The sequence below is a fragment of the Paramormyrops kingsleyae genome, chromosome 15 (genome assembly GCF_048594095.1).
Source record: "Paramormyrops kingsleyae isolate MSU_618 chromosome 15, PKINGS_0.4, whole genome shotgun sequence".
Lineage (NCBI taxonomy): Eukaryota > Metazoa > Chordata > Actinopteri > Osteoglossiformes > Mormyridae > Paramormyrops > Paramormyrops kingsleyae.
The window spans coordinates 16,329,872-16,343,384 of NC_132811.1; the positions used below are offsets into that span (position 1 = coordinate 16,329,872).

Below are 13,513 nucleotides of genomic sequence, written 5' to 3' on the forward strand. Positions count from 1 at the left end.
TTGGGAAATCTTAAATGCTCCATAAAAGTGAACACTCTTATATTCACCGTTTTTCTGCTTGTACAATTTGCCAAACTCCTCCATCTGATGCTGTGCCTTAATCATCGTTAGGCTTTCTGCTGCGGTCATCTTAAATACTCAGGTTTCATACCCTGCATATAAAAAAATTGGTCAGGCTAAGCGTGTTTAAGGTCATTTTCCAGGTTTGTGTGCATGTCATGTATAACACTCCTGAACTTTTTAAAGTATAGTGCAGCATTTCAATCTCTGATTTTTTTGAGTATATATTAGGGATGCACTGATTGAACTTTTTCAGTTCCAATACCAGTACCTGGGCTTTGGGTGTCGGGCCGATCCTGAGTACCGATCCGATACCAGTAAGTAAGATGTATGTCGCACTTTGCAGAGAAGATGGAGATTATTATATTTATATATATTTAAGACATCAGGCTTAAATACTTGATCTAAATACTTAATTTTGGAAGACAATGTAAAAAATACACACACAAATATGTACAAGCAGAATTATTTACTATTAACATAATACAGCCTGGTAACAGTAAAGTAACAGATGGTCTAATGCCAATGTAAGTAATGTTATGAGTATACTAATAGGTGCAGGAATCTTCGGGAATTAAAATTGCCGTATACAACAATGCAAGTGTATTAAATGAAAACACAGCGCTTTGAGGCTCGCATCTCGTGTCCAACCAGTGTGCAGTTAAACTCAAAGCTAATGGGCAGACATTGGAGCTCCAGATATCAGTAGTGAAGCTAATCGCTGTTACATCTTTTATCATTTTTGGTACGTGTTTGCATACTTTTTTTTTTGTACAGCTCCGGTAGAGCGGTCTCAGAAAAATATTTCCATGATGTTAAATTGTATCGTGGTTCAAAATGTTCAATCAGGCAGCAGAATCCCTCTTTTTCTACAACTGCAAGCGAGTTCAAGTACCTTCTCTGTTATTTTTGTCGCTTTTACACTATTGCAGGGCAGTTTCTCGCATCTTTGCAATGCTGCCTGTAGCGTTAACTGCTTCAAACATTCCCCTGGTTTTGTTTTGTTGAGCTCCTCACACTCTTTGGCCGGACGCTTCTGGAGGAGCTTCATTAAGTTGCTCGTGTTGTACTTTGCAGTGCTGCTGCCTCCCTGCAGATATTGCAAACAGCCGTGGAACTTGTTGGCATAGCAAGCGTGAAATGCTACCGATATCCGATCCACCTATTTAAGCCATTATCGGACCGACATCCGATATAGGTATCGGATCGGTGCATCCCTATTATATATGTTATGATGATTAGGAGCCCCCCCCCCCCCTCTAATTAGAGGTTTTTTTTTTTAAAAAGTGAGTAAAGTCACAATCATTCTAATTGGCTGAAACATCCATCCATCACCACTTAATGGGGTCACCGGAGCCTATCCCAGGAACATGGGGCACAGACAGGAACCAGGCCTGTGCGGTCACCCAGGCCCCACGCCCAATTACAGGGCCAATTTAGACTCGCCAATCAACCCACCCTGAACGCTTTTGGGCTGTGTGAGGAAACGGGGAAAGCGTACAAACTCCACACAGAAAGGACCCGGGATCGAACCCAGGACCTTCTTGCTGTGAGGCACAGTGCCGCCCTAGTTCAAACATAGTACTGCATATCCCAAATAAGGAGTGTGTGATAATTAGTGTAGTAACTTTCTGGCCAGCAGGTGGCCCCAGCAGAAATGCAAAGTTTGGTGGTGAACACTACAGCAATAAGAAATAAACTCAGGATGGGTGGGGCTGATTATCAGACCAATCAGTGCAATATCACACTTCTCATTGGGTGATATCGGGCAATGCAGACCGATCCTGTTCCTGAGGGGTTTTTTTTGTGGGGTGGGGTTGGGGGGTAATCCTATAGCCAGCTTGATTAGCTTTATAAACAAATGTGAGGTAAAAATTCAGGGTGACTTAAAATAAAAACACAAGCATTCTGAATTCTCCCGCATAAGGGACCTAACTTTGCAGGTTGTGTATTATCACATATAAATACACCTATTAATTGCAGTCTGTGTGTTCAGCTAGGACTTGTGTGAAGGTTTCAGTTAAATAGTCCATTCCAGTCCATCTTCACACTGTCTAGGGTCAACCTGCCCCCAAAGGACACTAAAGGCTCTGAGAAGGGACTCTGGAAGCTTGGGAAGAAATCGCTTTCCACCACATCATCTCCCAGCATCTCGCAGTCCATGTCCAACAGTCCATTTGAGGAGATATAGTCAACAGTTATATCTGTGACTGTAGACAGCTCTGTCTGGACAGAGTTATCCGATTCGTGGGAAAGACTTTTGATGTAAGAGCACACTGGCTTGATCTGGTTGACAGCGCAGGTCACTAGTGCCGTGGGCATCTCGCTGGAACTCCCCTCTGGAGCAGACAAATCACCAGGTTCCTCCATGACAGTCAAAGCCTGTTTCTCTTCAATCTCCTCGATCTCCACGGTGTGGGGTTCTTTGTCCAGAGCCGAGCAGTTGAGATGCAACTCCAGCGTCATTTCACCCTAAAGCAGAGGAACCACACAGAAAATCATCTATGCTGAAGCACAGGAAAGCGACGAGAGTGCAAACAGTCCATTCTTACTATCTATATAATACAATGTGAATGGAAACAATCTGATGAAGAATAAAATAACCCTATCTGGTATGACATCAGCGGGGCTGAAATGCACAGGCGTTTTCAGGTTCTGACGGTACCTTAGTGGCTGTGCACTCCTTAGCCCATTTGCTGTTGGCTGGATCTGGCACGGGCTTGGGCAGAAATCTGAAAAAAGCAACAAGGTTTTCGTGAGACTGAAATCAGAGGATGTTTAACTTCCGCACAATTCAAGGATTTAGTATAATGTTTAGTGTCATTAGTGTTATACTCTTCTTCTGGACTGGCTCTGGCAATGTGACGTCTTATTCTTTACACCAGTGTTTCCCAATCCGGTCCTCGGGGACCCACAATCGGTCCATGTTTTTGCTCCCTCTGAGAGATGGGAAGCAGAAAAAATGTGGATTGTCTGGTAGGGAGCTTGGTGGGAGGGAAAACGTGGACTGACTATTAGTCCCCGAGGACCGGATTGAGAAACACTGCTTTACACTATTCATTTATTCATCTTCTATATCACTTGTTCTGGGGCCTGTCCCAGACACAATGGACGCAAGGCCGGGAATAACCCGGGTGTGAGGTGACCATATTAACCACAGCGCCAGCATGATTCGTTTCCGGCTGGTTTCCTATCTCGGTAACAAAGTTGCTAATGGTGTCCTAATGAGAGTGAATGTCAGCAGTTTTAGGAAACAGTTTTAGTTGACTTTGTGTTCTGATGTTGTTGGGAATGATTACACGGGTTTGTTCTTTGATAAAATGTTCAACAAGAAGCTTGTTGTCTATCATATGTGGAGATTATTCAGTAACCCCTTCGCATTTGCGCATCAGACATTTGCAGTTTCGCTTACGTGCAAGTTGGCCAAAAACAGGAATATTTTTGCAAAGTAGATCACAAACTCACAGATAAACCAAAAACAATACTGGATTTACCACACAATATCATATAATATATAAATATTGTTGGTTAGTGTAAATGCATACTATATCCTTAATGTTAAAAGTCTTTGCTTGTCTCGGCGACCAGCCTCATTCACGTTAGCTGTCTTTGTGACCGTGGAATCTCGCATTTCTATCAGTAACTTATAAACTTCAGTGCCGTTAATTTTGCTTTTGTAATAATGAATCCAAAACGCAGTGCTCCCAGTGCACACAGTAGTAACTTTGTACATACAAGGACATGATTTAGACTGTTTATTATATAAAAAGGTCTGCATATGAAATAAAGCCATTTGACATGCAAAGTGTACAGTACAGTAATGTTTGTTTAGAAATTGCTAATAGACTTTTTATGTCACTGTTTTGCCTAGCAAACTGTCATGGGTTGAGGTTAGGGGGGCCTGCTATTTGCAAATTTTCACATTGCTGCCCCCTCTAAAGGGGCTGACCTACAGGAGAGGATGTGTCTGCAGAACACAGCTGGGTACAGAAAATGTCGTGTACATTTTAAAACATTCTTATGTTTTTGTTCTCTGCAGCATGGTGGCATGTGTGTGATGGAGTTTACCTTTTCGCTTTTGTGAGACACAGGTAAATGACCAGCAGCAGGAAAGAGCACAGTAAAACCGCCAGAGTTATAATGAAACCCTTTGTGTCATCTGAAAAGAGAGAACCTTTACTGAGCATGAATCAGCTTGAGAAATGCCGTTGTTACTGTGAGAATGGAGCATTTCTGCTCCGCCCACACGCTGGCCAAATCCACGTCTGCCTCACGTCCGTGGTGACCAAGGAGATCGTGATCACTTTCTATGCATGTAGCGGCACGCTTTAGTGCGGCCCACGCATGCTCCTGTGTGGCGTGTAGTTTCACCCGTGATGCGTACTCACTCTGTAAGATCAAAAAGGCCGCCAAACCTCCTCTTGGACCTTCTCCAGCACCCGTCCTGCTGCTCATTAAGAGGCTGTACTCTCCAGGTTTCAACCCACTGATGCTGAACATCCTCTGTGTGGCCTTCACAGGACCTGGAACAGAAGTCACTCCCTCACAAGATCCGCCCGCTTTCTGGAACTGCATCTCAGTGTTCACATTTTGGATGTTTACACCTTACATTTATAAAAGCAGACTCATATTTCTTTATGTTCTATAATGTTAGAACCCCTGCATCATTGCTATATAAAATAATTCAGCTGGACTGAAAGGTGATTTTTGATTGTAATTTCCGTCCAGTGCACACTGGGTATGTTGGCAGTACCCGCATATTAACTGGCAGTACTTTTACCACTTTAGATGTTACAGGGAACCATCCAAACATTGAGAAGCGTCTCACTGCCTCGTGAGCATCGCCATGGCAGGTTCCTCACCGTGTCGACTCTCCCCCCCTTCCTCTCTCTTCAGGTAAATGATGTAGTCCTTCAGACAGCCTCGCTGATGCTCCAGTGGGATTCCGCTCCAGCTCACGGTCACGCTGTCACCCGTTACCTTGGTGATCGGGGTCGGGCCCAGTGTCGGAGCTGCGTGTTGTAAAGCATGTCACTCCCAAGCAATTTCTCAGTAAGTTACAGTCTCGTTTTTTAATCCGGTCCTGGGGGGCCTGCAGACGGTCTAACACACTTGTACCAGCGTATTCGGTGTTCTCTGTTGCATGATATGGTTGTGGGAGCTGGGAGGGACCAAAAATGTAGACTATCCCTGAAGACTGGGTTTAGATATACTGGGTTATAGTGGGAAAAAAATTCAAACATCTATGCTTTTGAAAGTAGTAATACATCTAGTCTCTTACCTGATTCCCTAGAATGTGCATCTATAAAATCCTGCTTGCCGGACCCTTCCTCATACAAGGCAAACACAGCTCCCCGGTAGCATTCAAATGGCTGAATGTTGTCTTTGGAGGTAGGTGAAAAGGGAAAATCGGAATCAGAATTGTCACTGCATGGCTGTACATACAACCTTCAGTAGCAACACTAGCAAACAAACTAAGACACGTGTTAAAGGTCAGTAACAGGAACAGGAACACATGACCAGAATTTATAGTAATCAGGAAAATGTTGGATGTCTTAATTGATTTCTTAGTTTTTTTTGCTTTGCCCACCTGTTATGCTGGTGCGAAGCTCATTATGGCCCACCCTTTTCCACTGGAGGTCCTGTCCACGTAGATGAGCAGTGAACCACTGCACTAAATAACCTTTCACTGTTTCTGTAGTAGCAGGTGTCTGCCAGGAGATGGCAATGCTGTGATCACTGAGGGGCTGGCAGACCACATTCTGAGGGGGATCAGCTGGGAAGGAACATGGCAGATGATCAGGGCCAGGTTTACCGCTCCTGGGATCCCACTCAGAAAATCACTTTGCCCCCCCCCCCCTTCAGATGTTTCGAAAACAAAAAAAAATAGCTAGTGAGTAAAGTCAGAATATCATAGCTAGATAACTTGGTAGCTTCAAACTATGCTGCTTCAGCATCTCCTAAATGAAGGACGTCTTTATTTTATATTGAGTGTAGGGAGTTCTACACTCACAGGGGCTGCGGCACTAAGCTCACACACAAATGAGGGGTGAAAGGTCAAACCTAAACCAGAAAGAAATACAGAATTCTTGCTTGACCAATCAATCTGGTATTCAGACAACATTTTCACATATTTATTCCATCCCCCTATCCCCCATTTCGATGAGTTAAACCGAATTCAAGGCCAAACGGCAACGTGGCAACAGTCACATAATGAGCCATTACCTCGCTGCTGAGGGATGTTAATAAGGGCTGGGGGGGAGTGACCTTTGGAGTTGAAGGCAGTCACGGAGATGGTGCAGGAGGAGCAGGTGACTCTCACTCTGGTCTGGTTGCTGGGGGTGTTGTATTCTCTGACCCCCCTCGCTGAGAAACCTTCGACCTTCAGCTTGTATCCCAGAATCCTCCCTCTGGCTTCTGATTCGCTGAGCTCCTGCAAACGTGCCCCAGAATGATTCTAAATGCAAAGAACTGGTTGCCGAGAGCTTTGCGTTGACAAGTTACATCAAAAATACAGTAACAAAAATAAGGTAATTATAGATAATAGATAATATTCATAAAGAACTTAAGAATCTGGTCAGCTGGACAGCTGGTTCTCTAGACCGGCGTTTCCCAATCCAGTCCTCGGGAACCCAAACTCGGTCCATGTTTTTGCTCCCTACAAACTCCCTGCCCAACAACCCACATTTTTGCTCCCTCCCAGCTCCATTAAAAACGTGAACTGACTGCGGGTCCCCAAGGACCAGATTGGGAAACACTGATCTCTAAGAAAAGCATAGTGAATCCCTAATGGGGGGGGGGGGGGGGGTGGTGGCTAGGGGGGCCTGACTTCTTCATTTCTTTTAAATAGAACTTCATTTCTTTCTTTGAGGGTACACTGAAACTGCTGCTGGTTTCATTATCACACATGATGGATGACAAAGCTGTTACATATATGGGGTTAAAGAGTGAACTACAGAAGACATCTCAAGCCGTCTGACATTTACCATTATAAAAATCACTTGTTTTTTGTTTTTGTTTTTTTTCTTTTTGGTATTTCCCCTCTGCAGTCTTGTCGATGTGTCAGTGACAGTAATAATCTACATTTTTTCCAACCTGAATTTTTCAGTTTCATTGTTAAAAGCTATTGTGCTGTTAAGTACTGCATTCCTAGATGTGAAAAGCATTTTTTATACATTGATGAACATTTTTGCACATTTTCGAGTAGAGTAGTGTTTATGAACGTCTTTGCACATTTTTTCCATAGATTGACATGTGCGCCTGTCTGTAATTAGCAAGTAAATTTGCTGGGGATCAGATGTCCGTTTTGCATGTATTAACTAGACATGTGACAGGTCGGACTGAGAAATACTTGCCTTCCAGAGCACTGTGAGTGACTTCTCTCCAGAACTGAAAGATTCCTCAATATACCAGACATCTAAACGAATCGGCGCTGCAACGGGCAGAAATACTGAAATCACACCACTGTCTTCTGCATAAAAAACCCATAACCTCCCCTTCACACACACACGGCCGCAGACCTTTTCTCCCACGGCTGAAAAAACACGCTTGGGTAGCACGGACTTTTAGCAACGCAGGTGACTCTGCCTCTAACAAAATTCACAAGAGACAGAAAAAGCTTAAGAAGAAAAAAATATGCATAAGTTATACCAATTATGCAATTCTGTACTAAGTTAATTTTATCACCCGCAGCAAGGTGTAAAAACAAAGGCTCCAGCCCACACAACCCAAAATGCCGGCTTGGGTAAGACGTTATAACGAAAGGAGAGTTGGGCTGCGGTGCGCTCACGCTGCAGTCAGTCAGACCCCCCTGCTCTTCCCCCGAAAGCCCAACAGCGCCGATCCTGCATGCGCTGGGGGCGATGCACGTGCTGGCTGGGGGGGGGCATGTACGAGACAATTTGCCACCGTCATTAATGCCAGCGGCGGTCGGCCCGCTAAATGCCTCGCGCTTTGTAGGCTGCGCTCCCAGCTGCCGGGCGATACCCCAGAGGTGCGAGCGGACAAAGCTACCGTGTTTGATGCCAGGCAAAGCCACCCCTTAATTTAAACCACTAGAGGTAGGCCTATTAAATAAACATCATTATTTGATTCTAAAATCTCTATATTTTGCAAATCTCTACCCATTTCTTTCTCCAGTTCTATTCATCCTTTTTTTTTTTGCTCGATATTCTCCACCCTTGGCGGTTCGCTTCGTAAACACCATTAACATTACGAGGGGGGAAGTACCTTCTTCATCAGTCCTGTCGGGTATGACTGCGCTCCATTTGCTCCACAGTCCCTGGCTGGGGCTTAACCTGTTCCTGATCTGGAAGTCGTACGCCGTGTAGGGCTGCAGATCGGAGATGGTACAGCCGCCAGCCGCGCTGTCCTGTTTCTCCCAGGGAGTACATATTCGATACACCATATTAGATACACCATATCTAATGGTGTAAAAAGTTCACGTGGGAAAGAGGATCTCAAAAACATTTAGCTGCGCTTTCATAAAGGGTTCCTCATTTTACTTTCAGTTTAGGCCTGTCTTTAGTAAATAAGAGAGCCCCATGCCTTTTTCATGTCTCATCGAAACACCTTGGTGCTTACAATTATGGGACGGATCGTCCAGTTTCCATGGTGCTGCCTGTACTTGACCTGGTGGAGCTGTATATCTGCTTCGTAGCTCCAGTGCAGGACGCACTGGCGAGAGGCACAGCTCACCCTGATGGTGTCCGGCGGTGAAGGCTTCACTGAAGAGACAGACGAATGATAATATTGTCAAGAGTCTTTCTTTCATTTTATTTATTCTTTTATATCTGTGATTAAGACATACACTCAGTCGTGTTCTTTGGAAGGCTCATTTTTTCCTCACTTTTTTGTCTAGCAGTCATTTTGTCACTTTTTTGCTTTTAAATTCTCATAGAAAACGTATCTTAACCTGCACTACATTCTCAATTATCCGGACCAAAACAATTTAATTCGGACCGTGTGTCCAATCCACAGTAACCCCCGACCCACCTTCTGCCAAATTGTATCATCGGGGATGTCCGATGTATCATCCCCCATTAACTATTTTTATAGCTCGACCGCTGACACTGAATAAAATCGGCAAATATGTGAATTGACGACAAACGCTCTTCATTATTTGTTTAAATGCATGTTGAGATGGTGTTCAGGTTCCGTGTTCAATCACCACCTACCGATGTCACTGAGGGTGAGATTAAGCGGAGGAGAGCAGATGCTGCCCAGTTTGTTTGACACATTGACCCACACGGAGTAATGCGGCCAAACACCGAAGGCTGGGAAAGTGACGGAGTCAAAGCCGGGGACGGAGACGGGATGCGCGCCGCTGCTGTGGCCCTGCGGTCTCACCCTGGAAGCCAGCAGATCACCGTCTCGGTTAATACGTGGAATCGGAATAAAATGCAAAAATGGCAGAGGCAGTAACGCATAATGTAAAAGTGCCAATACATCTGGTTATCATTGTCACACTTTTCAATAACTTCAGAATGTGGATACCCACCATAACGTCGACGTGGTTCTAAGGTATGTCTTTCTTCCCGTCGTCCATGTACACGTGATATTTCCGACGTTTCTGCTCAGGCTACATGACACGTCCTGAGGTACGTCAGGTAGATCTATAAAACACGCAAAGGCAACTTTCTTAGATGCTGTGGTTTCGTACGCACGCCAGCTGTGTATACGATGGTGCTCTTCGGGTTTTTCAGGTTGTACTCTCGCAATGCTTAGTAGCAATTTCCAGTCACCACTTTTTTAGCGGTTTTCTCTGCCTGACACTTAATAAACCACCTATAAGTTGAGCACTTAGTTTCCCTATCAGCTCAAAAATATTATTTTCTCCTGTTTCAGACCTTAAGATTTGTTTCAAACAGCATACTCACGTCTTGGACATGCTTTCCTTTTACAATCTAAGTTACATTTTTAATTCTACATATTCAGTTTAAAAGGGTTAAATTGTGTATCGTCAATTTGCATTCCAACTTATTTCATTTAAACTTCTTTACTTACATCCAACCTGCAGATCGAGTCCACAAGGATCCGTACAGCATGCACACTTGCAAGTGTATGTCCTGTTCTCCATTATATTATTTATATTTACAAATATTGCAGTGGAATTGTGCTCAAAGGAGTCATGTATCTGGATTTTGTTCAGATGGATAGATTTTTTGCAGTTGTGATTTGCGACGTTGCGAAAGACGCAGTAAACCTTAAAGCTTGAGCCCATTTGGACAAAGGGGCCCAGTTCCGATACTGCATCGCATGGTTTTTGCGCTAGAAATGACAGAAAGGGGTTTTGGACAATCAAAATACATCTTCTGACATGTTCTTCATTGCTTAATAGTGTTCCGTTGTTATTAGGCCTAAACCTGAAAAATGTGAAATTTAATTTGCTCTTCCGAAAAAGCGGAGTTTCATTCTGTGTTGGCTACATACTGTGATGTGGCCCATCATAAATACATTGCGGCTTAACTTTATAGGATCAGGAAAAAAGAAAGATATAATGAAAAAATTAATATGCCATCGTAAAGTATTTTTTAATCTTACAGTGATTTTTAATTAGGGCTTTTACTGCATTAATGGCGTTATTGACTCTTAGAGATCAAGAATTAATTAGGCTTACAGAAAATCTCTAAACCCATTATTAATTGAGATATACACCAGTACACACACACTCATACATACATATGCATTTTTTATTTACCTGCTATTGTCTGTATGCCACAGAACCAGATGAACTTGATGAAACTACCAAACCAGTGGCCAAGCATTGGTTCAGTGTACGTTTGTACGTTTTCCTTACTTTCTCCAGTTTAGATTAAAGTCCATGTTGCTGCCGTGCAAAGCTATGAAAGATAAGGAGCCGAAGTAACTTTCTGATTGTTAAAGCCGAAAACGATCCGTCTCGCACATCATCTCCATCTACAGCTGGCACTGGCGGGCGCAGTGTACATGATCACACCAAAGGTACCATACCAAGAAAAGTATTATTGGTACTGTTGGAGAGAACTTAATACATGCATTTCCCAACCTAACAGTACTCAACCAACGAATTAATGAATTGTTTACTAATATACCTCGCACACAATTAAAACCAAATATTAATATATTTGTTATATCGAATAATTTCGAATATAGGCCTAATTATGACATTTTTATCCAATACAGAATCTCCAACACAGGTATATTGTAGTAAACCATTTTACTACTAACAAATGATCGCAGGCTGTGATCAGTAAAGTGAAGTCAATAAGTCAATGCGTTCGCTTACCTTTCCAGGAGCGTTTCGTTTCTAAGATGTTATCATCGCGTTAGGTGAGAACGTTTCTCGTTCTTTTTTTTCTTCCTGAGTATTAGGTTTTGTCCGTATTCGTAATGGGACACTAGGGGATCTCATCCAGCCATGAGCGGCGTGATCAGGTTACGGTGTCATCGGGAGCCCCGCGTCCCTTCGTCGGCCAGCCTGCACTTTCTGTCTGGCTGAAAGGTGGAAGTGCAGCTCCGCTGGAGATGTGACTCGCACGTTTATTCTCGCTTCCCCCTTTACTGGGGTTTACACCAGTGAACACAAAGAGCACACTTCAGATCAGTGTAGGTGATGAAAAGCCGAAATTAACATTGCACGCCTTCCTTGACTGTAAACTCTAGTAAGCGAAATATTTATTTGGGGTTTATCCTTATAATGAAACGTTACGTTGCTTTTCTGCCATTTACGCGGGTTTTCTGCAGCTATAAACGCGACGGTGGAGGTGGGGTTTATTTAATTCTACCCCCACCCTACATAACAGTCTCCCAGCATCGAGGGTGCATGTTAGGCTGTTTCACGAGACCAATTTGAAAAGGGAATGGGTTCGTCGTGCCTATTTTTTCTTGTTTGTTTATTTCACACAATTGGTAAAGGCTGTTTGTTGGAGTACGCCGTCTCCACCCGGTCAAGAGATTCACAGCTGACACGTGGAGAAGTTGCAGGTCACCAGTTTATTCCCTGACAGATTGCAATCCGAGAGCGGCCATCTGACATACACTCAGCATGTACAGGAGGAAGCTCTGCCATATGTATCAGCTGTATCCCTTTTAAAGCCCTTTGGGCATCTCCCCCCTCTCTCGGTACCTTCCGTCTACGTGACAACCACATGTTTGACATTTACTCTAGTTAGTCGGTTAGTACTTGTCCTTGTGGAAGGCTACAGATACGTAAGGGCCGCTGACGTTTTCTGTTGCTCCCTCTATCGGTCCCGATTAGGTATCCTTGCCAGTTGCCCTGCCGGCGTCAGTTAACTGCATTTTTTAGAATGAACCCCCCCCCCCTTTCATCATGCCCTGCTTTAAGCTATATTCTCCTTTTCCTCTATTCATTGTATGTTCTTTAAAATTCTGTTGAATCCCACATGTTCCATAGTAACCACACTTTTTAACGGAACTACCCTTTCCTGACAGAGGTCACTGACTAAACTAAATTAGTTAACAAAATGGAAACAAACGTCACCGCGCCTTTGTGCAGGAGCAGCGTGACATCATCAATTAAATGAAACCTGCCATTCATTTCCAGACACAATAAAACTAAGCAAATATATTTTTAGCTGCATCTCATCACTATGAATTGTATGGCTTTCAGAGTTGTTTTTCCTCAGCTTAAACACCGGTTTCTGGATTTGTTCTTCTGTTACTTTTATTCAACAGACCTGAAGAAAAATATTCACAACGAGTAATGCTAGATTCATCCGCTATTTGTTTGCTCAAATGACAAAATACCATAGATTAATGTTTCAAAACTATAGAAAGAAGAAAAACACAGCGATGTTTCTTTCATTATTATTAAACAATCCAAATTCTGCAAACAACACACTGAATCTATATAAGAAAACCACACAGTGCATGGGCAGTGTTGCGCAGTGGTTCACGCTCACCTCTTCTTAACACCTCCATGAAGTATTTCATGTACAACCCCCAGACTAGTTGAAAAACAAGCCTAGTAGTGATGTTTACTGTTGTACTGAAATCTGGTTTAGATTTTCTGATAAGTAATTGTTTTTTTATAGTACTGAAAAAGAGAAATTTCTTGTGTTTACATTTTCAGATACCCTCTTTTTTTATTTCAATCAGTATGAAATTGAAGAAAGGCATAGCTTTATGTTATGTTATGTTATGTTATGTTTATGTATATTTCAGTTATATCTGCCTTTGCAATGTGCCTGTATACATGTCTTTATGTGCACCTTTAATTATCTAAATGACTATCTTTGTGGTGGTTGAGGGAAATGACGGGCTATGGGGAAATGAATGGCATTGTGAAATGACTGTGTGTGATTTCAAGTTTTTAATAGGAAAAAAGGGTAGTTTTTACTGTAGTGTGGTTTTCAGTACACCAACCACATCAGCAACCTTCCTGCACAAATTGAACTATTCTATAAAAGACAGCATCCACTTCCAGACTTCCGAACTCTTGGATAGGAATGAT

The 13,513-nt window shown here is 43.1% G+C and overlaps 1 protein-coding gene across 2 annotated transcripts; it reads right to left on the minus strand.

Annotated features, from left to right (window-relative positions):
- Positions 1–514: 514 nt before the first annotated feature.
- On the minus strand, positions 515–11,779 carry il12rb2 (interleukin 12 receptor, beta 2a). Of its 2 annotated transcripts, none has more exons than XM_023794471.2 (16): positions 11,327–11,779; positions 10,760–10,901; positions 10,066–10,329; positions 9,560–9,674; positions 9,237–9,409; positions 8,644–8,786; positions 8,290–8,437; positions 7,416–7,492; positions 6,286–6,493; positions 5,651–5,836; positions 5,342–5,443; positions 4,923–5,072; positions 4,449–4,583; positions 4,129–4,219; positions 2,726–2,792; positions 515–2,532 (listed from the first exon to the last, which is right to left on the minus strand). In XM_023794471.2, the coding sequence occupies exons 2-16, from the start codon at positions 10,824–10,826 to the stop codon at positions 2,077–2,079; spliced, it is 2,382 nt and encodes a 793-aa protein (XP_023650239.2). In that variant the 5' UTR covers positions 10,827–10,901; positions 11,327–11,779; the 3' UTR covers positions 515–2,076. The 2 variants fall into 2 exon arrangements, with proteins under 2 accessions (XP_023650239.2, XP_023650240.2); XM_023794472.2 differs by having other exon boundaries at positions 8,290–8,431; positions 11,327–11,778.
- Positions 11,780–13,513: the final 1,734 nt, after the last annotated feature.

Bases quoted from the DNA above. Each gene is read 5' to 3' on its own strand.
- il12rb2 (XM_023794471.2), bottom strand. From the start codon at position 10,826: ATGCTTGGCCACTGGTTTGGTAGTTTCATCAAGTTCATCTGGTTCTGT. The intron at 8,438-8,643 runs GTAAGCACCAAG...ACTCCCTGGGAG, and splicing joins GGACGATCCGTCCCATAATT to AAACAGGACAGCGCGGCTGG. The intron at 5,837-6,285 runs GTAATGGCTCAT...GTTCCTTCCCAG, and splicing joins TAACATCCCTCAGCAGCGAG to CTGATCCCCCTCAGAATGTG.